At 33.0% G+C, this 23297-nt stretch overlaps 2 protein-coding genes across 2 annotated transcripts; both read left to right on the top strand.

Annotated features, from left to right (window-relative positions):
• On the top strand, window positions 265-7947 carry LOC109337440 (putative leucine-rich repeat receptor-like serine/threonine-protein kinase At2g14440). The gene is made up of 9 exons (XM_019574419.1): window positions 265-525; window positions 625-1701; window positions 2129-2279; window positions 2820-2891; window positions 3221-3289; window positions 3543-3611; window positions 4920-4997; window positions 6330-6535; window positions 7360-7947. Exons 1-9 carry the CDS (start codon window positions 411-413, stop codon window positions 7461-7463), a joined length of 1941 nt encoding a protein of 646 aa, XP_019429964.1. The 5' UTR covers window positions 265-410; the 3' UTR covers window positions 7464-7947.
• On the top strand, window positions 19095-19805 carry LOC109327714 (uncharacterized mitochondrial protein AtMg00810-like). Its single transcript, XM_019560879.1, has one exon. It carries the CDS (start codon window positions 19095-19097, stop codon window positions 19803-19805), a length of 711 nt encoding a protein of 236 aa, XP_019416424.1.

Here is a 23297-nt window from a genome sequence, read left to right on the forward strand (position 1 = left end):
CTTTAACTATACCTAAAGGTAGATAAACTAAGAATGTATGATATCTATGTATTACGATTGTAAAACTTATATACACTTACTATATAATTTATCATTAATTTGGATTACATTTTAAAAAAATCAATAATAATTAAATCTAAATAAAGAATAATACAATCATATTGTATAATTTTTAATTAGTGTATACATTTTTTTCTTCTCAAATTAAACAATTGTTATTTTGTTTGCAAAGCACATGAGAATCTCTCATGAGTCACAAGTTTGACGACCTTCTTCCTATTATTGGATGGTGGTTAAATTTGATGACTAGTTTATTACCCACTTGTTTCTATTCCTGATTCCCGTTTGGCCCCCACTTCTATCCTTTATGTCCACACTCCAACACTCACACTTCCCCTAAAAAACACTCAATGCCTCTCACTCTCCACCACCACCACCACCACCTCCTCCTCCACTTCCTCCACCTCCTCCTCCTCTCCACCACCACCTCCACCCTCCCTCCCCCCTCTCCCTCCTACCCATTTGGTAAGCTTCATTCTTAATTCAACCTCTTTCACACTAAACTCATTTTTAGCACTAACAGTAAATTAAAGTCACTCATTAACATTCTCTTTCTAATCACAGGTTTCTCTTACCACATTGATTGCGGCAGTCCCACCAACACCACCGACCTATTCAACACTACCTGGCTCTCCGACCGCTACTTCACTGGCGGCGCCACCGCAATAGTCTCCGAGCCTCTCCACTTCAACCACCACCATGAAAAAACACTCCGCTTCTTCCCTATCTCATCTGGAAAGAAAAACTGTTACTCTCTTCCCTTCCCTACACTTCCTTTCCCTTCATACCGCTTCTTTCTTCGAACCTTCATCGTTTATGATAACTACGATGGTAAGTCTCATCCTCCTTCTTTTGATGTCTCCGTTCACGGCACCGTCGTGTTCTCATGGCGCTCCCCGTGGCCTCAGTCAGTTGCTCGCGACGGCGCGTACTCTGACCTCATCGCGTCGTTCCCTTCCTCCGACACTGCCGCGCTTATTTGTTTTTACAGCTTCGCCACTGACCCGCCGGTTATCTCTTCCCTTGAGTTCTTCGCTGTTGATCCCAATTCCTACGACGCATCTTCCACCGGAAACAGTAACGTCATTCTTGTGAACTACGGTCGTCTCTCTTGCGGTTCGAACCAGTGGGGACCGGGCTTTACCAACGACGTTGACCGGTTCGGACGGTCGTGGCAGTCCGATTCGGACTTCCGGACGAGAAATTCGAACAAAATCGTTGCGTTGTCGACCAGGAGTGACGTCAGCGGAGCAGATCAGAAGCCGAATTATTTCCCGGCGAAGCTGTACCAGACGGCGGTGACAACAAATGAGGAAAACGGCGGCGTTTTGGAGTATGAATTGAGCGTCGATGCGAAGCTGGATTACCTTCTGTGGCTGCATTTTGCGGAAATTGAGACGAGGATAAGGAAGGTTGGGGAGAGAGTGTTCGATGTGTTCATCAACAGTGAAAATTTGACGAGGATTGATATATATAAGCAAGTTGGAAGTTTCACGGCGTTTACGTGGCATCATACAGTGAAGAATTTGAGTAGCAGTGTATTGAAGGTGAAGCTTGTTGGTGTTGTAGATGCGCCTTTGATTTGTGGGATTGAGAATTATGCTTTGGTTCCCACTGATCCTTCCACTGTTCCTCAACAAGGTTGGTAATATAATAAATGATGAATCTTTCCTGAAATTTAGGGTAGATTTGTTTGTGTTTGTCTTTGTTGATTGCATGCAAATTTGGAAAATTTGATTCCCAAAAGGAATCTGATTTTGTTTTATTCTTTTAGTGTCTTGTTAATAATCTTGTGTGTATGAATTAATTGGTGTCACTAGTTGCTATTTTAATGGAAATTTAGTTACCTAAGGAAGTTATGATTTGTGGATTTTGTGCAAATATGGTTAGCTATCAATTATTTAGGTGTTTGGATTTTTTTGGTAATAATTTTTATTTAGGGAAGTTAACAATTTGAAAAGGATGGACATGGTCAAGTTTTATAATCTTTTTGAGTGGAGAGCAACCACACAAGATTTATGATCAATTTTTGACTTTTTATTTCAATTTTCACTTTTTTTGGGTGCAGTGATGGCCATGAAAGCATTGAAAGATTCACTTCGGGTTCCTGAGAGAATGGGTTGGAATGGTGATCCTTGTGCTCCTACCAGTTGGGATGCTTGGGAGGGAGTAACCTGCATTATGAGTAAGGATAAGACTGCCCTTGTGATAAGTCAAATGTAAGCATTCCTTTCACTTCTCCTAAGTTATGTAATGGATCTTAGTAGTTGAAGAATTTTGGTGCTACGTATACAAGGAATGTTACTTAAAAAGTCTCTAATAATTGACATTTCAAACTTAATGTGTGAGATTAATGGTGGAGTAGGTTCCATTTTCTAAAAATAGAGATGGTGGGTGATCTAAAGCACTCATGAGTTATGATATCTTGCTGCTATATCATTCTATGAGAAAGGGTTCATAATATTTTTTTGCACAAAGCTGCAAATAGCATTTTCCTTGCAATTAAGTTATTCTGCCAATAACTTTTTGGACTTATTAACAGTCCTTCCTGCTAAAAGCTCGGGTAGGTAGTGGAATATGGGCTCCATCCATGTACATAAATGCATATTTAAATTTCTGAACAAAAAATAAAAGAGCAAAGAGGTGGAAGTTACAACGGTTTCTTGTTCAGACAATTTTTTTTCCTCCTTTATTTATGTTAATTTTAATTCCTATCGTAAAGAGCATTGACTTTATCTTTGTTTCAATTTTCATTTCAGAGATCTAGGCAGTCAAGGTTTCAAAGGGTTCATAACTGACCAGATTAGTCTTTTGTCAGACTTGGTAAGCCTGTAAGTATCAGCAGCCAAATGTTTACATATGCTAGGCATCTTTCTCATGATGTGGCTTACATGTATTTAACATTAATATTGATTAATATGGTTGAAATTATGCTAATCGACCTAGATCTATAAAAGTTTCCCCCAATTCACACACGCATGTATCCGTAGCGTAAATTTTTAAATCTATTTTACCCTGTGTCTATACTGGGTGTCGGCACCGTGCCTGTTCAACATGGAACATTTTTATTCACTATTTTAATGCTTTCAGCATGTGTTTTACTGGACAAATTTGTTTAGGTTGATACCAATTATCTACTAACATATATTTAATATTGCAGGAACCTGAGTTCTAATTCGTTGGTGGGTGAAATACCTTCTGGACTGGGTCAAAAATCCCTGACACAACTGTAAGTACAGGCTTTTCCTAGTTAATAATCAGTTTCGAAGTGTTTTATCCTCCGAGAGTTCATATTTTACAGTATATTTCGTTTTGACTATACTGAATGTTGTAATATATTTACACTCAATATTTTTTTGTTATTGCTGGAGTCATTATTGGTGTAAATGTTTGGATGCAGCTAGTTGCTCTATATTAAGAATAAATCTAATGTTGTTATTTATTTAATATTTTATTTGTTTTCTTTGTAATGCATGCTGTAGGGATTTGTCCAACAATCAGTTAACAGGCTCTATACCAGATAGTATAGCCTCTTCAAGTTTGCAGCTTGTGTAAGTATCTATTGCATTGATGGTTGCATGAAAGCCACCGAGTTAAGAGATAGTTCCATTGATATTGTGATCATATAACAAACAACTTACGTTATAAATGATGCGCTTGTGGATTAATGCCACTTTTGAACTACAACATCATCAACTAATTCTTATCCAACTAGGTGGGTTCAGATATGTGGATCAAAGTCATCAAACACTGCCATTGAACTCTATCAAAAACCAAAGTTCCAATAAACCCACTTAAAGTTGTTTTTAATTATTTCTCCTAATGTTTTCTTCACTTTTCCCTTACCTCCTTTCCTCTTCCATTTCAACTGCTTTTCTCACTGGAGGCTGGAGCCTTTGTTGGTAGCCTATAAATGGATTTTTATATTTAATTTGAAGGTCTTCATTTATATTTTTCTGTGTCCATGTAGAATGCTTCGAGCTTAGAATGAATTTATTGCCTTGTAATTTACCGTTCTATATTGTTAACGGTTCTATAAGTTTTGAATACTGAAATTGCGCAGCTTTAAACTCAAATATGTTGTAGTAGTATTCTAGTAGAAAATATTTCTTAAAGTGCAAAGTTCAAAATGTAAAAATTTACTATATCAGTAGTAGTCACAAGTTCAAAATGTAGAAATTTACTATCTCTGTAGTAGTTACTGACTTTCAATTCAGGCCTTTCTGTTCTGCCTTTTATAATTTGAATTGTATTTTTGTAAGTTTCTCCTGCAATTGCCAACATCATGCCATTTTAAGTTGTCCCTTTATTAGAGTGTCAGCTTTTTTAATTTTATGTTTGAATACAGTTTTAAAGTTGTCACTCATAATTTTGAGAAGGTTAAAAATGCACTGAAGTCTGAATGCTTACTGATATGTTACTTCCAAATACTAAACGAAATTTGCTTATGGCCTTTGTATTAGATTTGGAGCTTTTAGAGCAATGTAATAAAAGATGTGTTGTTCACAAAAAAAGTAATAATAAATGCTGCATTTTTAACTTTTTTGTAATTAGCAGAGTTTGTCAACTGTGCATTCAACTGTGTCTTAATATCTGTATCATGATAATGAAAAAGCTGTTTATTGTGTTTATAGTTTATACTGCTGTGGTCCTCAATGAAGCTGATGTTGGGTGTTGAAAGCTGAGACCATTCAATATATGTCTCCCCCTTAAACTGGATGGTTAATTGGTCATTGTAGAAACAAAATTGTTGATATTGTTTTAACTCTAGGCTTGGTGCATTCTTAAATTGGCCCATTTATCCTACGGACAATTTTTTCGTGATTCAGTTTGTTTTCTAATCTACTTTGTCATGCCAGGCTTTTGAATGGTAACTTATTGGAAGGACGGGTACCAGAGGAACTTTATTCTATTGGTGTGCATGGTGGAGCTATTGAGTATGTAACTTTAATCCGATAGCTTTACTGTAATCTGTTTCTTCAGTGCCGTGTTCCGATTGGAATATTGGATAACTTATATGTTGTATATTATTTGATTTATTAGTTTATGAGTGTGTCTGTCTGTTTTTCTTTGAATGCATGCACGCGAATGTGCATATCTAGACCAAGTTTCAAGCTATTTACCAAAAGAAAAGACTAAACTTCGAGGGGAGCCAACTAGTCCCTCCTAGGCTCAGGTGTCATCTGCATTGGATGCTAAAATTAGCTTTAACAGCTGATCTTACATAAAGATCCTTCTGTACTGCCATCTCTCCTGTTGTCCATTGTTATTTAAGTATGTGTACATGGTGTAGTTTGATTGCTTATTTACCACTTTGGTGTAAGTTTTGTAAAATTTACAAAAGTGGTGCATATTTTACAGAACCCGTGCCTGCCATGCACGAGTCCTTATCTTTTTGTTTTCTGGTTTTGTTAGACTCGTGTCTGCCATGTACGAGTTCTTCACACTTCTCTCTCATCCAGAACTCATGAATAATATCTACGAGTTCATATATTTTCTCTCCTTCAAATCTCGTAGACCCAGTGTACGAGTTATGAATGAGAGAATATACACTGGGTCTACGAGATTTAAAGGAGAGAGAATATATGAACTCGTAGATGTTATTCACAAGTTCGGGATGAGAGAGAAGTGTGAAGAACTCGTGCACGATAGACACACGTCCAACAAAACCGGAAAAAATAAGGACTCGTGCATGGGAGGCACAAATCCTGTAAAACAAATTTAAAAAACAATGAACTCGTGCATGGCAGGTGTGAGTTTTGTAAAATATGCATCACTTTGGTAAATGTTACAAAACTTACACCAAAGTGGTAAATAAGTAGTCAAACTACACCATGTACGTAAACTTTCCCTGTTATTTGCTACTTGCTTCTTATGTATACAATTTTTTTGGTGTTGATTGTGTGATTGTCCTAAGCTTAAGTTACTTTGATGATATTCAACTTTGATTTACTTTATAGGATAGACTAAGCAGTAGTTGTGATCCAGCCTTTGTTTTAAATACTAGAAATTAGGTTATAAAGTGGCAGAAATCGGATAACCCCTCGGAACCTGTCAGTTTTACATGGATTTTGTGAATCTGTGGAATTAGTCAGCATTAGTCGTTAGCTAACTTGATAGGGGTGTAATAGATACAAAATTAGCATATCAATGAAGGATTACTTGGTTCTGTGCATTTATCAAGAGGTGCAGTTAAATTGTATTCACATAATTCAATTAGAAATAATCTGCTTTCCTAATTCATTATGATTTGTATTTTTTTTACTCAGTCTCTCTGGCAACAAAGGTTTGTGCGGTGTACCATCTTTGTCAGCATGTCCTATCTTTTGGGAGAATGGTGGGTTATCTACTCCGGGTAAAATTGCAATAGGTTTGTCATGTCTATTTGTTTTCTGTGTGCTACTGCTGCTGGTCTTTATCTATATCAGGAGGAGAAGGAATGATTATGACTTTGCTCTGCCTCATGAATTAACGTGTAAGTATGATTTCAATAAGATTCTTTTCTCTTGCTTTATTTACTTTTACTGGCAAATTTTGGCATTGCGTTATTTACTTTAATAGCATAGGAGCTTCTCTATTCTGCTACTTTTTTATTGCTATAAATTATTTTTTCTTTACTTAATTACATTCACCTATGGCAATGTATTTGTGATCTCATTATTGCAACGGTTTTGCTAGGGCAATGATTAAGGAACAAAAACAGTTTGTATTGGAAGTGAGTATGGATCTCTCCATTAATAGAGAGACAAGTTCTTAAAAAACCAAAAGAAATCTAACATGTAATGTAATGACACATCTATCCTTGTAAGTATAATAAAATAACATATTTATCATAAAAATATGAAGAAATTGAAGTACTTGTCTCTCTATTAATGGAGAGGATCCCTATTCATTGGCGTACTGAATTAAGAAATTATTTATTTAGTCAAAATTCCCCCTTTGTGATTCCTTAATGATTGCACTTCGGGTAACAGATAGCAAAACAGTGATTGCAATATTTGGACTAGATCAATTTCTTAACTAAATTTTTTATAGTAATTTAGCCTATTAAAAAGAGGAAAGAAAGTTAAAGACATAATAACCCACATTCCTTGAATGATTTTGTTTTCTGATGAGCAAACTATTATTTATTTCTGGAGTGTAATATTTATGCACTGACAGTATAAATTTTTTTATCATGTACATCATCCACTATTTAACGGACTAAACTATTCAATTCCCTCCAAATGACATGAAATATTTGATTATACATAGATTAATCTCTTAGAACAGTTGACGATTTTATGGCTTCATTTGCAGCATTAGCAGCCAAGAGAAACAGATATCAGAGACAGAAATCCTTAATGGTTCTTGAGATGGAGAGTCAACATGCCAAGGGATTACCTTCACCTTTTACTACATAATAACCAATTTTCTGAATGGAAATTGAATCTTGATTTTCATAGTTTTAAAGCTAAACATACAAGGATACATCTTCTAGAAAGGATTTGAACGTGTTTCAGCATCAATGTTCAGCCACGATGGGACAACACTGACTTTAGTTTAAAAAGAACAAATTCTTCTGGGCTTGCCATTCTCATGCAACTTTCTCCCCAAGGATTCTGGAAGCACTTAGTACCATGCATATTCTGTGTCGACATTGTTTCTTGACCAGTCAAACAAAGGCATAATATTCCTGTCATGTTAATACGCGTCTGCAGCTTTTGCTGAATATGTGATAGGAACAAACAAAACAACCCATCAATGTATGAAATTTGAGCCACAAGTTACTGTCATTTTTCATGGTACATCAATTCTGCTTGACTCTTAACACTTACAATGGTTTATGTAGACAGTGGTAATAGGGCCTTATTGTACAATATATTTTAGCATTTCCTTTTGTTCATACTTTATACATGTTGTATTACATCATTTGGTTTATATGGTTGTGAAATAAGTCTCGTACATCTCTGTGTTCTCTGGCATGGTTTAGATACTCGTTGGTCTACCCATTTCATTGAAAATTGATTTTGAGATGTAAGAGAGCTCAACTTCTTTCTTAATGTTATGAGACAAAAAATATCAAATATTTATATTTGGGTTATTAACTACAATTGTCTGGAAGTTAATCAATAATTATAAAACATATTTTTAAATCTAACTGTAAGTTATAATTATGGTTAAGCTAATTTTTAAGTACAATTATTTATGATATAACATTTTCCTTATAAGTCTCGTATCATCTCCGTATATAATATTGATATTCTACTTTATTTTAATTCTAGACAATGTGAGACTTCATATAACATTGATGAACAAAGGGAGGCTTCTACCTCCAGAGTCCGAACAAACAAAGTAATTAACAACTATTGATGCAAATTTCCAAACTGACATAGGTTGTATAAGAAATGCTCCAAACTTGATTTTTTAAATCGAATTATTTAAAATAAAATAAATAAGTTTGTTTCAATCGAATCATTTAATAATATAATTAAGCTTGTTTCAATCGAATCATTTAATAAAACAACTAGATGTATATAACACCAACTAGATGCGTAACACACAGAAAAAATAGTCAAATCTAGTTCATCAATTCAAATTAGTATTAGACAAAGACTTACGTTATTTGGTTATACTTGGATCCTAAGGGTTAGTTTGGGAGTTAGATTTTGAAGGAAAAAAAGAAGACTTGAGACTCATCTCACAAGTGTATTTCATACTTCCCAAGCTTTCTCTTTTCATTTATTCCCCTCCAAAATCTAACTCCCAAACTAATCCTAATTGAACACATATTATTTATATTAGTTAATAATAAACTAGCAATCTCAAATTGTAATCAAAGAAATCGACAAAGTGTTTGACTTGGTTGACCTCGAATTCGATGCCCACTTTAGTCTCCTCCACCCCCTCTAAAATGCACCATACACAAATTATTTTTTCGGATTTATTCAATTTATAGTATTCATTTTAATGGTTAAAGGACTAATAAAATAATTTTTTTGGTATGGTATATAAGTTACTATTTTTCAACAGAAATGCATAAAATTTTATGTGCAAATGATAAATTTGGTATATTAGAAGATGATATATTAATTCGGCAACTTAAACAATTAGACGTGGGGATGTGGACGTTAGAGTGAGAAAGTATGAGTGCTCTACACTGCATTTCTCATATGAAACCAGTAGCAACAAGAGAAAACTGTATATTTCTATTTCCCTCTCTTATCCCTTGTCTATATAACTAACAATTTATATATATATATTTTAAGAGAATAAATTATCTCCTAATATAAGGAGATATGTTATCTGTTGTTATTGTCACTAAAACCATGACATGTGTTTCATTTAACTATTTTTTACAAAAAATATTTCTAATCATTAAAAAAATATGACACATATCATGATTATACTAACTGAAGGAAATAATTTACTTCCTCGTATGAAGAAATACTTTATTCTTATGTAATATTTTAATTCTTTTTTGTATGTTATTCTAATTTTTTCAGGTTTTTGAGAGTCATTACACATTTATATTTATACTTTTTTTTATTACTTTTCTTTTTATTTTTCATTTTAATTTAGTTCCAATATAGTTTGTTTTAGACTCATAAAAATAATGATGCTGTTTTAGTCAAATTGGTAGAATTTTTCTTTTATTTATTTTTTTCTTAAATTGTATGTAACCTTAAACATCAAAAGTTTTAAAACAATGATGCTAGGCCAAGTAAGATGAATAATAATTCTCTTCATTAATAGAGAGATACATATTTAACTTTTCTTATATTTTTTAATGATAAATGTGTTATTTCTTTATATATAAAAAGATAAAAATATCTTATCATACTTTTTTATAGATGTTATTATTCATTAAAAATTTATTTTACATTTTGATTAGTCTCTACTTATTACATCAAATTTTTAGTCCAGCAATTAGGTTCGAAAATAGAATATTTGCTCTTACTAATCCATCAAATACTAAATTACTGACCCAAAATTATTGTGACCCCCATAAACTCATGCATATCAAAGTAACAATGATACAATCAATGGAAGATGGAGATTCCTTTTGATCAAGTAAAAAACACAGAGACCCCATTTCATGCAATCTATTGGATCTAAGTGTAGAAAGCATGGAAAATTCAAACTAGACTCTGATGATAAAATAAATACCAAGTAGAGGACGAGATAAATAGTTGATAGATAGCTAAGTTTCTTAATAATATTGATTACGATTTAATGTCTGACCATATGTGTGAAAAGTATTTTATAGGATACATGTTGTACTATTTCAATAATCTCAGACTATAATAAAAAATGAATTAGGATTTTCTCAAACAGTGGATTCTAAGGTACTAAAATGTGAGGGGAAATAAAATTTTATGAGATTTAATTTAAAAATTAACAAAAATCTAGAATCTTAAAATTTGTTTTCGTACATTGTCATAATATCTACTCAGTATTGGAGAACATTAAATGTATTATAAAGCAATGTGAAACTCTTCCCCACCTATATTTTTTTTTGTATTACTAGTATTTTTACCTTTTCGGTAAGGAACTAATCATTTTAGGTTCGTGATTGTCCCTCCCAACAAGTGTTATTCTTAAAAATTGAACTATTAAACTTTTAATTATCTATATTTACATACACATTTTCATTTGATTAATTAAGAAAATTTGAGGACCCTTTATTTTTAGGAACCATATCATAATCTTAGTTTAGTATGATGATAAGTTGAACACTGTATATATATATATATATATAGGGTTAGACTCTTCTCCATTAATAAAAAGGCAAGTGCAATTTTTCTCTTTAGTTTGAAGGGTAAATTTATCCTATCATGATAAATATAAGAATATAAGTGTAAAGCATATAACATTTTTTTTTGTTTTTGACATCACTTGCCTCTCGTTACTGGGGAGGATTCTCATTCCTATATATATCTCACGTAGCTCTCTCAACCAATTGCAATAGTTATGTGGCACACAAGGTACTGTGGGTCCTCACTATTGATTCTATCAACACAAGTTTGGCCGGTGATGTTTGATGCTTACAAAGTCAACAAAATCAACTTAAAGATAAGAGTTAGGGCTACATATATTTGGTGGTGTCACCCTATAGGACTAGGTAGCTAATTAGATAAGCCAATTAACCAAGTGGGTGTGTATATCACTTGTTATTGGTTGCTTTATCAAATTAATACACATCACCAGCTGTAAACTTTGTTTTCATTTGTTTATTCCAATATGAAACGAATAGAAAATAAGAAACAGAATATTTCTATGCAGCAGTCGAAGATAATCTAGCTTTCTTAGGCCAATTAACTGCTTCATCCCCCTTTTCAAGTTTTCTGGTTAATCTTCTTTTCAAGCTTTGTTGCATATATTGACACATGCATCAATTAGAACGTGCTACTTCTAATCCTATTTTATCATAGTTATTGATACAGTACAAGTGACCATTAGAAATATAATTAAATCAGAATATTGCTTATAATTAGTGATCCTACACTAGTCAAAAACCGTTTTATCTTGAAGAAAATTTCATATTAAAAAACACATCAAAAACTGAAACTTTAAACTTTATAATTATTTGCAACATAAAAGACCATTGACCAAGCTAAGATACTCGAGGTTGACCAAGACAGAACACCTGATGAGGACTTATGGTGCATTAGGACTCATAGTACAAGTCGACTAACCGAACTATGGCAGAAGAAGCATCGTCACCCACACATTCTTACGAGCCAGTACTGGATCATGCCTCTGCCACCCATATGTCATGCTGCCAACACCTGTTGCCTACCACTTGCAACTCTCACATAATGCTCTGCTATACGGCAATGACATGCCTAGATTATGACTACAATGCTATCATAGGCTATAAATCAACTAGACATAGAGTATGGCTTGACCAGACCACCCGACATGCATAAAGTAACCTCCTAATCAACCAAAACATGCCAACAAACTCAAATGGTCAGTCATGCCAACAACATCAGTCAAAGAATATTCCATCCACCTTCACTATAAATAGGGTTTCCCTCCACAAGGAAGTAATCTAATCTCTATCTCTTGACATTGCCACATACTTACTACTCATCATTATTCCTTCATATCTTCAACTGTTATCCTATCATTTCTCTCGGTCATTTACTGACTTGATCATCGGAAAACCTTTTCAAGTACCTCCACGGCGAATCCAAGTCAACTCAGACAACTGCAAGAAGCATTCCAGCCCAGCTATTGTCCGACCCATACTCAACTCAACCCCAATGAGACAACTCTGAACCCAGCTACTGCTCGACTCACCCTCTTATCACCACATAGGAGAACAAATAATAATATTTTCATTTATAAATTCATTATATTTATTATAATTATAATCATATATATAAATTACTAAATGGAGAGTTTAATGATTGTATCAATGTAGGAGTATTTCAATCAATTTAATAAAATATTAATAGTACTAGTTTTATAAAAGGAATAAAAGTAAAAGATATATTTTTTAAAATAAATAAATATGTCACTCTTTCTGTAGATTAGTAATTCAAAACACATTCTATATAAAATGAGTATATCCAAATATATATGATATTAAATTAACTAGTATTACAAATATTATACTTCATTCAAATTTATTTTTATAGTCAACTTGAGGGATGAAAAAATCATTTATTTTTGTAAGTGGTATAGATTACAAGTAGAATGAATTTTATTTTCCCTTTTCATCAAATCCCTATAACCACAACTAATGTGAATAAGATTTAGTTATTTTTTTCATTAAATTCATATTTAACCATCAATGGTATAATTCTAACACATGTAATAGATAATTGAGACTATGAATAATATTATAAATTTAAGATTAAGAATAATTCCTCAAAAATTTGGGCGTATCAAATTTGGTTTCTTGAAAAATACAAAATGGTTCAAAAAAAATTAAATGTGAATCAAATTAGTTCTTTTTAATATTTTTATGACTCATGACATGAACTATTTTGACTCACATTCATGATATTTGAATATTGGTTTACATTATTTTATATTTTTAGGGATCAAAGTAGTATATACAAGAATTTATATGGATCAAAGTGAGTATTTATATGGATCAAAAAATTGTCTTCCTTTTATTTATGGTTTGGTTCATTTTATTGAAAATATATAAATGTCAATGAAACATGCATGTTTTTTTTGGTTTCCCATATGTATAACAACACACTGAAAGTAATCTTGTCTAAGTCAGGAATATCCACAGGTATGTGGGGCTAACTCTTCTGCTGGTATTTTTATTCACAAGACTTAAACCCGAGACCCTGTTTAAGGAAAATCAAATATGTACACTTGAACCAACACCCGTTGGTGAAACATGTAAGTTTAATTCTAATGTAAACTTTATCAAAGCAGAAATATAATAACAATAATAATCTATAAATTTTCTTGTCATGATGACCTTAAGAAATTTAAAAAGATTCTAAGATATCTCAATCAGTCAAATAGTTGCACTTTAATTTAGTTGTATAAGATTTCAGTATAAATAGATGAGCAATCATGTTGTCAAGTATTTACTTTTTTTTTTTACTAGTGAGAGTATTTTTTCACTTTTTTTGGATAAGGAATTAATCTATTTTAAAGTTTGTGTTTGTCCTCCCAATAAGTGTCGCTTATAGGAATTGAACTCTCAACCTTGTAGATTCAGTATGATCTTACACCATTATACCAGCGTCTTGTTGATATGTACATATTTATTATTTAGAGTAATAACTTTATATATCATTATATTTCACATCTTTAATATCATTCTACCATATCAATATACATAACTTCAAATGATTTGTACCTATTTATTTATTCACGTGTTATCCATTTAACTTAATATGTACATTATCGTCTATAATATCTTCAATCAGCTTGGATAACTAAGAATCTACTTAAATATGCACACAGTTGTACTTTTTTTTGTCAAAGATCTTCAATCACTTGTGATAACCGAGTATCTATTTAAATAAACACACAAATCTTAAATGTATTTAATTATTAAAGAAATAGAATCTTTCAGCCAGCCTAAGAATATTGAGCATCGAACCCTGAATTTAAAAAAAAAGGTCCAATATATTTATATATTTATAATTTAGTTTAAATTTAAAAACACTCGGGCAAGGCAATGTATGAGAATACTTATTAATTTGATTCTAAAATTAAATTATGAAACTTGTACAATACACATGATATTTGTTACTATCATTCAGAGTCCAAAAGCCAAACAATTGATAAACTCATATGTCCATTTCAAAGTATATTAATTAGATGATCACTCGAACTTGTAATATTACAATATCTTATCGAACTAACAAGTGACAATATAAAAGTAAACTAAAAATCATATATCTATGTACGTGTGCATCTAAACTCGATCTATATGGAAAAATATTACTAAAACGGGTTCTCGCTTATGAGCCTGAGTAGGTTTTAAGAGAAAAAATGTATACTATTATGAGTTTTCAATCATTATTGACTCTTAAATAAAAGTAATTCAAATGAATGATACATTAACGGTGTATAAATCTTTACACTGTTATATCAAGTGAAATACTAGAGAAAATAGAAAGAGGAGTGGAGAAGGTTACAAATGTGTGTGGGATGTTTATATATTTGTATAATTTTAAGGATAAAAGATTATAAATGTATCATAACTTCTGATGATATGATCAGTTTTAAAAGATAAATAAAAACCAAATCAATGAGTATATTAAAAATCTCATCCAAATCAATTCAAAGAATTTTAGTTTTGATCATTTTACAATTATTTCTTTGGTTGGGTGATATTTAAGCATTCCTACTAATGACACCATTTTTCAAGGTCATTGATAACATTTTCACATGAAATGCAGAACTCACCTCACATAAACCTCTGTTTCTCCAACAAAACAATGCCAACCACAACTCAAAGACAAGGAACTTTCCAAGCTCTTCATTTAATCAACATAATCACAAAATCAACATCATCAAACCAACAACATACATATAGCAATAGCAGTACAAGAAAATCAACATCAGCAAACCAACAACATACATATAGCAATAACAGTAGCAGTACAAGCATATATGTTTTCCAATTAGTTATAAGTATTATTATCAGCACAATTTGCATATTTAACATGTGCTCTTATATAATTGATCAATAGTTAGTTAGTTTAGTCAGTTTCCTTTTATAGCTTGTGCTCTCTTTAGTTAGGCAGTTAGGCTTTCTATTTTTAGTATAAATTCTAGTCTTCAATCATTTTTTGCATCACAATTAAAAACTGATCATTGATCAGCATCATTCAATAAAATTGTTCTCGAGGTTATTCATTGAAGATTGGTTTCCTTCTTCTTGTTCTGTTTGGATTGATAATCCATTGTAGGAACAATTCTTCTTCTTTTCTTTGATGGTATTAGAGCTCTATTAGAGAGCTCTGTTACATTCAACAAATGTCTGCCATGGATTCAAGCTCCATTCTGCCTAACCCTGTCCAAATTTCTTCTGACCCTTCTCAAGATCCATACTACATTCACCCTTCAGAAAATCCTTCCACTCCCCTTGTTTCACCATTGCTGAATGGTGACAACTACCACCAGTGGGCAAGATCTATGGAGATGAGCCTTATATCAAAACAGAAATGGGAATTTGTAGATGGATCAATCAGAATGCCAAGCAAGACAGACTCTTCATATAAGGCATGGGCAAGGGCCAATAATTTGGTCACTTCATGGATCATCAGATCAGTTTCACCCTCTATAGCACAAAGCATCCTCTGGATAGACAAAGCTTATGAAGCATGGGAGGATCTCAATGAAAGATTTTCCCAAGGTAACCTCTTTAAGATTTCAGAATTGCAAGATACCATAGGAAGTATTAAACAAGGTGATTTAAGTGTCTCAAAGTACTTCACCCAAACTAAGATCCTGTGGGATGAGTTGGATACTTTTCGACCAGAACCAAGATGTACTTGTGAGGCCCTCTATGACATCAAGAAGCATAGGGAAGAAGATAAGATCATCAGGTTTCTCAAAAGACTCAATGAGGCATACAGTGGAGTTAAATCCCAAATTATGCTCATGGACCCCCTTCCTTCAATGAGAAAGGTTTTCTCACTAGTTGTTCAACAAGAAACACAGATGTATGGACATGACTCAGATGCAAAGGCAATGGCTATCTCTGGTAATGCAAGAAGAGGAGGATACTCAGGAAGATCATACACAACAAATAGAAACTCCAATAACACCGAGGCAAGAGGAAGCTCTGGTGGATATGGGAGGGGATCTTGGAACAAGACACAAACTCCACCAAAGTATTGTACATATTGCAAGAAAAATGGGCACAGCACAGTGACTTGTTACAAATTGCATGGTTACCCTGCAAATTTCCCTCTCAATAAAGGAGAACAAGTGAACTCTATTCAATCTGCAGGCCTAAATGAATCTGAGAAAAATGATATGCAAGAAACTGAACAAGCAGATGAGAAAGTCTTTGGACTGAGTAAGCAACAATATCAAGGTCTTGTAAGTATGTTACAACAAACACAAAGTGCACAAAACGATAACAGTGAACATTCCAACATTCTTTCAGCCAATTCAACACTGCCAGACATCAGCAGTACAAGTAATTTTCATTTTGGCCAAACACTATCCTCTTGGTTATTAGATAGTGGTGCAACAGACCACATTAATTCCAAACTCTCAAACTTTGGAACATATAATAAAATAAAGCCAATTAAAGTCAAGCTACCCAATGGCAATGAGGTAACCTCACAAATCTCAGGCACTATCTTTTTGCTTCCCAATTTAATTTTGTATAATGTTCTGTACCTACCTAATTTCTCATATAATCTACTGTCAATATCAAGACTTACATCTGATTCACCATACATATTATCCTTCAATTCTAACTGTTGCCTTATCCAGGAGAAGAAGTCTTTGAAGAGGATTGGTATAGCTAAAGCTTCAAATGGTTTATATGTGCTTAACTCTGCAATTACACAACACCATGTGAATTCTTTCAATACTTGTCAATCTAGCTTTCCTAGTTCTAGCTTATGGCATTTTAGATTAGAACATATTTCTCACAATTGTATGGATGCTATTAGAACAAAATTTCCCTTCATTACTGCAAATAAAGATCAGCTTTGTGAAATTTGCCACTTAGCCAAACAAAAGAGACTTTCATTCCCTATAAGTAGTAGCCAATCTTTGCATTGTTTTGATTTAATCCACACTGATATATAGGGACCTTTCCCTATTCCATCCTTACATGGTCATAAGTACTTCTTGACTATAGTTGATGACCATTCTAGGTTCACATGGGTTTATCTCATGCAAAGTAAGGCAGAAACTCAGTCCACTTTACAAAACTTCATCAATATGATAGAAACCCAATTTTCTGTCAAAACCAAAACAATACGAAGTGATAATGGCACTGAATTCTCTATGAAATCCTTCTATGCCACAAAGGGAATCATTCACCAAACCTCATGCATTTATACCCCTCAACAAAATGGAGTTGTTGAGAGGAAACATCAACATTTGTTGAATGTAGCTAGAGCTCTTCTGATCCAGAGCAACCTCCCCAAAATATTTTGGTCTTATGCTATTAGGCATGCCACTCACCTTATTAATCTCCTACCTACTCCTATCCTCAAGCAACAGACCCCTTATGAAGTCTTATATCATAAATTACCTGATCTACAACACTTAAGAACTTTTGGCTCCTTATGCTATGCAAGCACTCAGAAACACTCTAGAACCAAGTTTGATCCTAGAGCTACTAGATGCATTTTCTTAGGATATAAACCAGGTGTCAAAGGATATGTAGTTATGAACCTCTCCACTAAGGCCTTAGAAGTAACAAGAAATGTAGTCTTCTATGAAACCGTATTTCCCTACTCACCATTAGGTAATTCCCCCAACCATCAACCTCTACCTGAACCTTCTCCTACTAATGCCTTTTATGAAGACATTCTACCAACAACCACACAAAACTTTGCTGACCAAATTATAGAAACTACAATACCTCCTCAATCCCCTGAGCCTCATTACTCCATCCAGGATCAACCTATCCTTCCTGTAAGAAGAAGTACCAGAGTTACAAAACCACCCACATATTTGAAAGACTACCACTATGCTTTGCTTAATAACACCACCCTGTCCTCTAAATCCAGATACCATCTTTCCTCATATCTATCCTATGACAACCTATCCAAACCTTACTTGCATCAAATTCTCTCTGCCTCTTCTGAAACTGAGCCAAAGACTTATCTACAAGCCATCAAAATTCCTCACTGGCAGCAAGCCATACAACAAGAACTACAAGCTTTACAAGAAAACCATACTTGGATCATAACTGATTTACCTATAGATAAGAAACCTATTGGATGCAAATGGGTCTTCAAAATTAAATACAAAGCTGATGGTTCAATAGAAAGATACAAAGCTAGATTAGTGGCCAAAGGGTATACCCAAACTGAAGGCATTGACTACATTGATACATTCTCACCAGTTGCCAAAATCAGTATTGTAAGGCTTCTTGTAGCTTTAGCTTCTATCCACAAATGGCCCCTGAATCAGCTTGATATCAATAATGCTTTTCTCCATGGAGACCTTAAAGAAACTATCTATATGGCTCTCCCTCCAGGCCTTACTTCCTCTGCACCAAACCATGTCTGCAAACTTGAGAAATCCCTCTATGGACTCAAACAAGCAAGCAGACAATGGTTTGCAAAACTGTCCCAATTTCTTCTTAAAAATAACTACAATAAGGCTAAGGGAGATCATTCCCTCTTTACCAAATGGACTTCCCCAACCTCTATCACTGTTATCCTCATCTATGTGGATGATATCATCCTCACTGGAAACAATGCCAATGAGATTACCATACTCAAAGCTCTCCTGGATAAAACCTTCAAAATTAAGGACCTAGGCACTCTCAAATTTTTCCTAGGCTTTGAGATTGCATTAAACAAACAGGAATCTCTATGAATTAGAGAAAGTATGCCCTCGAGATCCTTTCTGATGTAGGAATGTTAGGCTGCAAACCATCTAGAACCTCTATGACTAGTGGCACCCACCTTTTTCAGGATTCTAGTGCCCCTTACTCTGATCCTTCCTCTTATAGAAGATTAATAGGAAGACTTATCTACCTAACAAACACTAGACCTGACCTTTGTTTCTCTGTTCAACAATTGGCACAATTTATGGCCAAACCTACCACTACTCATCACATAGCAGCCTCAAAAGTTCTTCGATACATTAAAGGAACTCCAGCTATAGGCTTATTCTTTTCTAATACTTCCACTATTCAATTAAAAGCTTATAGTGATAGTGATTGGGCAGCCTGCCCTGACACTAGAAGATCCATTACTGGTTATTGTATTTATCTTGGTTCCTCTCTCATATCTTGGAAATCCAAGAAACAGAAAACTATATCTAGAAGCTCTTGTGAAGCAGAATATCGGGCCATGGCTATTACTACTTGTGAATTAACTTGGCTTACTTACTTACTTGAAGATTTACAATATTCTTTTTCTACACCTGCTATTATGTTTTGTGATAACCAATCTGCAATTTACCTTGCCACTAACCCTGTTTTCCATGAAAGAACAAAGCACATAGAGCTTGATTGTCACACGGTTAGAGAAAAATGCACTCAAGGGAAAATCAAACTCCTTCCAGTTCCTACGCATCTTCAACTCGCAGATGCTCTCACTAAGCCTCTAGGAGCCAAGGATTAGTCATCCATTCAGACCAAGCTGGGCCTCATCAACATCTGTGCCCCAGCTTGTGGGGGGGTTTCACATGAAATGCAGAACTCACCTCACATAAACCTCTGTTTCTCCAACAAAACAATGCCAACCACAACTCAAAGACAAGGAACTTTCCAAGCTCTTCATTTAATCAACATAATCACAAAATCAACATCATCAAACCAACAACATACATATAGCAATAGCAGTACAAGAAAATCAACATCAGCAAACCAACAACATATATATAGCAATAATAGTAGCAGTACAAGCATATATGTTTTCCAATTAGTTATAAGTATTATTATCAGCACAATTTGCATATTTAACATGTGCTCTTATATAATTGATCAATAGTTAGTTAGACTCATAAGTTAGTTAGTTAGTTTAGTCAATTTCCTTTTATAGCTTGTGCTCTCTTTAGTTAGGCAGTTAGGCTTTCTATTTTTAGTATAAATTCTAGTCTTCAATCATTTTTTGCATCACAATTAAAAACTGATCATTGATCAGCATCATTCAATAAAATTGTTCTCGAGGTTATTCATTGAAGATTGGTTTCCTTCTTCTTGTTCTGCTTGGATTGATAATCCATTGTAGGAACAATTCTTCTTCTTTTCTTTGAAACATGAAAGGAATAAATCCTCCTCTCTAGTAAGATTATGAAAAAGATAATAAAATATCTCCTGGTATAAGGAGATCACTTATATCATTTCACCATTAAAATCATGATATGTGTCATATTTAATCATTTTCCTAAAAATATTTCTAAAACTAAACAAAATAGTACATATGTCATACTTTTACTGATAAGAGAAGATATATGGTCTCTACAAAAAAAATCTTGGAAGTAGATAAAGTTATTGAAGCAATCCCATAGCTAATCCATTCTCTCAATGATAAATAAATTGGTTGTTCAATGAGTACTAGTAAATTGTTATTGTTCATTACAATAAAATAAGGTAAAAGGGAAAAATATGCATGGACAATATAATAGTTTTTGCACTAAGACTATATTATATTTCATATTTAATTATTATTGTATAGATATTATACTGATAAGGTGAAATATTCAAATTTATAAGAAAGCGGAAGTGTAAAAATTTTCGGGAAAAAGTAGAGTAAATATTGAACATTATATAACTCAGGTGCGATTGACATAAAGCATACTTTCGGATGAAATTTATATTATATGCTGACAGTACATAAGCCGTCTTGAAATTCATAAATCGTTGAACAAATATTTTTTATAGTGTGTGTAATCGAATTTCCTAACTAATGATATATTATCTTTTTAAAACATAAAAATTATTGACATAGATTTTATCTCAATCAAAATACAAGTATGTTGTATCTTGTTGGTTCACAATCATGACTGACATGTTAATTATACAACACACAAACGAGTTATTTGGTGTTACACATTCATAGTTGAGTGATTGTTCTATTTTGAGTGTTTTAAATTACATTACCTGATAAAAATTGTGGGTTTAATATGGTGGTTTTAAGATTTTCTATAATGATATTATAATTACTACTACATTTTCCTTTAATTATGATAAACATAATATAAATGTAATCACCGCAACAATCACATATTACAATAGTTTCTCTTATATAAGGTTGTGCAGCATTGCAAATTGGTGATGACATAACTCAATGATGAAAGGAAGTAGAGGTGTGAAAAAAAATAGCTGAATAAAATAAGTGATACACACTTCAAACCAATAGTAAGAAAAAGGAAATCCCATTAGAAAAGAGTATTAAATCTTTTCACCGATGGTGTAAAGATGTATAACAGTCAGTACATTATTTACTATTCATTTGATACTTTTTTAAAAATCAACGATAGTTGAAAATAAATAGATGATAATATAGTAATAATGTAAAAAATCTTGAACTATCAGTGTATATTTCTTTTCTCAAATAAAAAACAATTGGTGATAAGTGATACTGCCATCATCATAGTGAGATAATCAAGTGCATTGACAATAATTATTAAATACGCACACTATACTACTACTATAGATATATCAATTACGTCACAGAAAAAATAGAGGAACATGTCTATCGTGATAGAAAGCATCCAACTAAAACTTTCCTATTCAAACTCTACTTTAATTTGATTTCATTTCATCACAAAACGTGTAGCAACATTTTTTATAAGAAATAAATCAAAGTTGTAGCATCTTTGTCTCTTGTAACATGATGCCACGGTACCTTTTTTCCTATGGAAATAACGTGGCAATATAATCTTAAGTAATATAAATTTAAGTCATCACCACTAATAAGATGTTGATCTAGTGGTGTAAAGCCCGCTAGATTATCAGGATGATCAAAATGTCAAAAGTTCAATTCATGTGAACGATATTTATTAGGATGGACAGTCATGTACTCCAAAAAAGATTAATTTCTTATCTGAAAGATGAACATATACAATTGGTTACCAAAAAAATCCAAGTCATCACCAACTAGAAAGCATGCCTTAGGTAAGCATAAGGGATGTGGGGACAAGTCACAAGTCATGCACTTGAATTACTTAGTAAATTAATTAGGTGTATTAGATAGATATCACAAGTATTTAATGAGGAAAAGGCCAATGATGATTGTAAACTCTTGCTCTTTGAGCAAACAAAGGGAATAATATTATAGATAACATGGGATCAAAGACATGCGAAATAATGGGGTTCCTCAACTCTTATCACCATCACTCCTAAGCTGATTTGTGATAAGGATTTCTGAAATATTGAAAAGCTATGGCACCCAATATTTGTCTTGTGATTAACTTTGGGATTCTTTATTAATAAAAGTGGAAATAGATTTTTAATTCTGCTGCTTATGTAATACCAAAAAATGTGAATTGCATGAAGGAAAGATAAAGATGACGTTGATCTAGTTGTATAAGGTTCTGTTAGATCATATAATAATCAAAATGTCAACTATTCAATTCATGGGAGTAACACTTGTTGGGATGGATAATCACGAACCCAAAAAAGATTAATTCATACCCGTAAAGGTGAGATGATACATTTAATAAAACCAAATTTTTTTTATGAAAGAATGAACAAATTAGGAACATTTAAAAGTTGAATAGATAGGCATTTGAGCCAATTAAAGAGATATAACCATAATAGTTGAAGTAGAATATTTGAAGGTTTGTTTTTTAAAAGACATTAAGGGTATATTTATTGGAGTTTGAACTCGGGTCACGCTTAATATCACATAATTTTACCTAATAAAGTATTAAACTAACTCTTGGATATTAATTAAGCTTAACTACTATTTATTTCATTCTCCCATCTAAATACACTTCCACCTCTAATCTTTGAATGTTTAAATAATTAACCTCAATAATGAGGATATAAATCCAAAACCCATTATACAAGATTGTGGCAATGATTATGATTAAAGGGAGGAAATTAAATGGGTGTGACCAACAGAGTGCTTAAGCACTAGCATGTTATTAAAAGTGCTCTAGGCTGT

The sequence above is a fragment of the Lupinus angustifolius genome, chromosome LG02 (genome assembly GCF_001865875.1).
Source record: "Lupinus angustifolius cultivar Tanjil chromosome LG02, LupAngTanjil_v1.0, whole genome shotgun sequence".
NCBI classification, from domain to species: domain Eukaryota; kingdom Viridiplantae; phylum Streptophyta; class Magnoliopsida; order Fabales; family Fabaceae; genus Lupinus; species Lupinus angustifolius.

What these genes read in the sequence shown, in the direction of transcription:
- LOC109337440 (XM_019574419.1), top strand. Translation starts at nt 411, where the DNA reads ATGCCTCTCACTCTCCACCACCACCACCACCACCTCCTCCTCCACTTC. An exon ending in GCCCTTGTGATAAGTCAAAT is followed by an intron (nt 2,280 to 2,819) that starts GTAAGCATTCCT and finishes TTTTCATTTCAG; the next exon opens with AGATCTAGGCAGTCAAGGTT. An exon ending in CAAAAATCCCTGACACAACT is followed by an intron (nt 3,290 to 3,542) that starts GTAAGTACAGGC and finishes TGCATGCTGTAG; the next exon opens with GGATTTGTCCAACAATCAGT.
- LOC109327714 (XM_019560879.1), top strand. Translation starts at nt 19,095, where the DNA reads ATGTTAGGCTGCAAACCATCTAGAACCTCTATGACTAGTGGCACCCAC.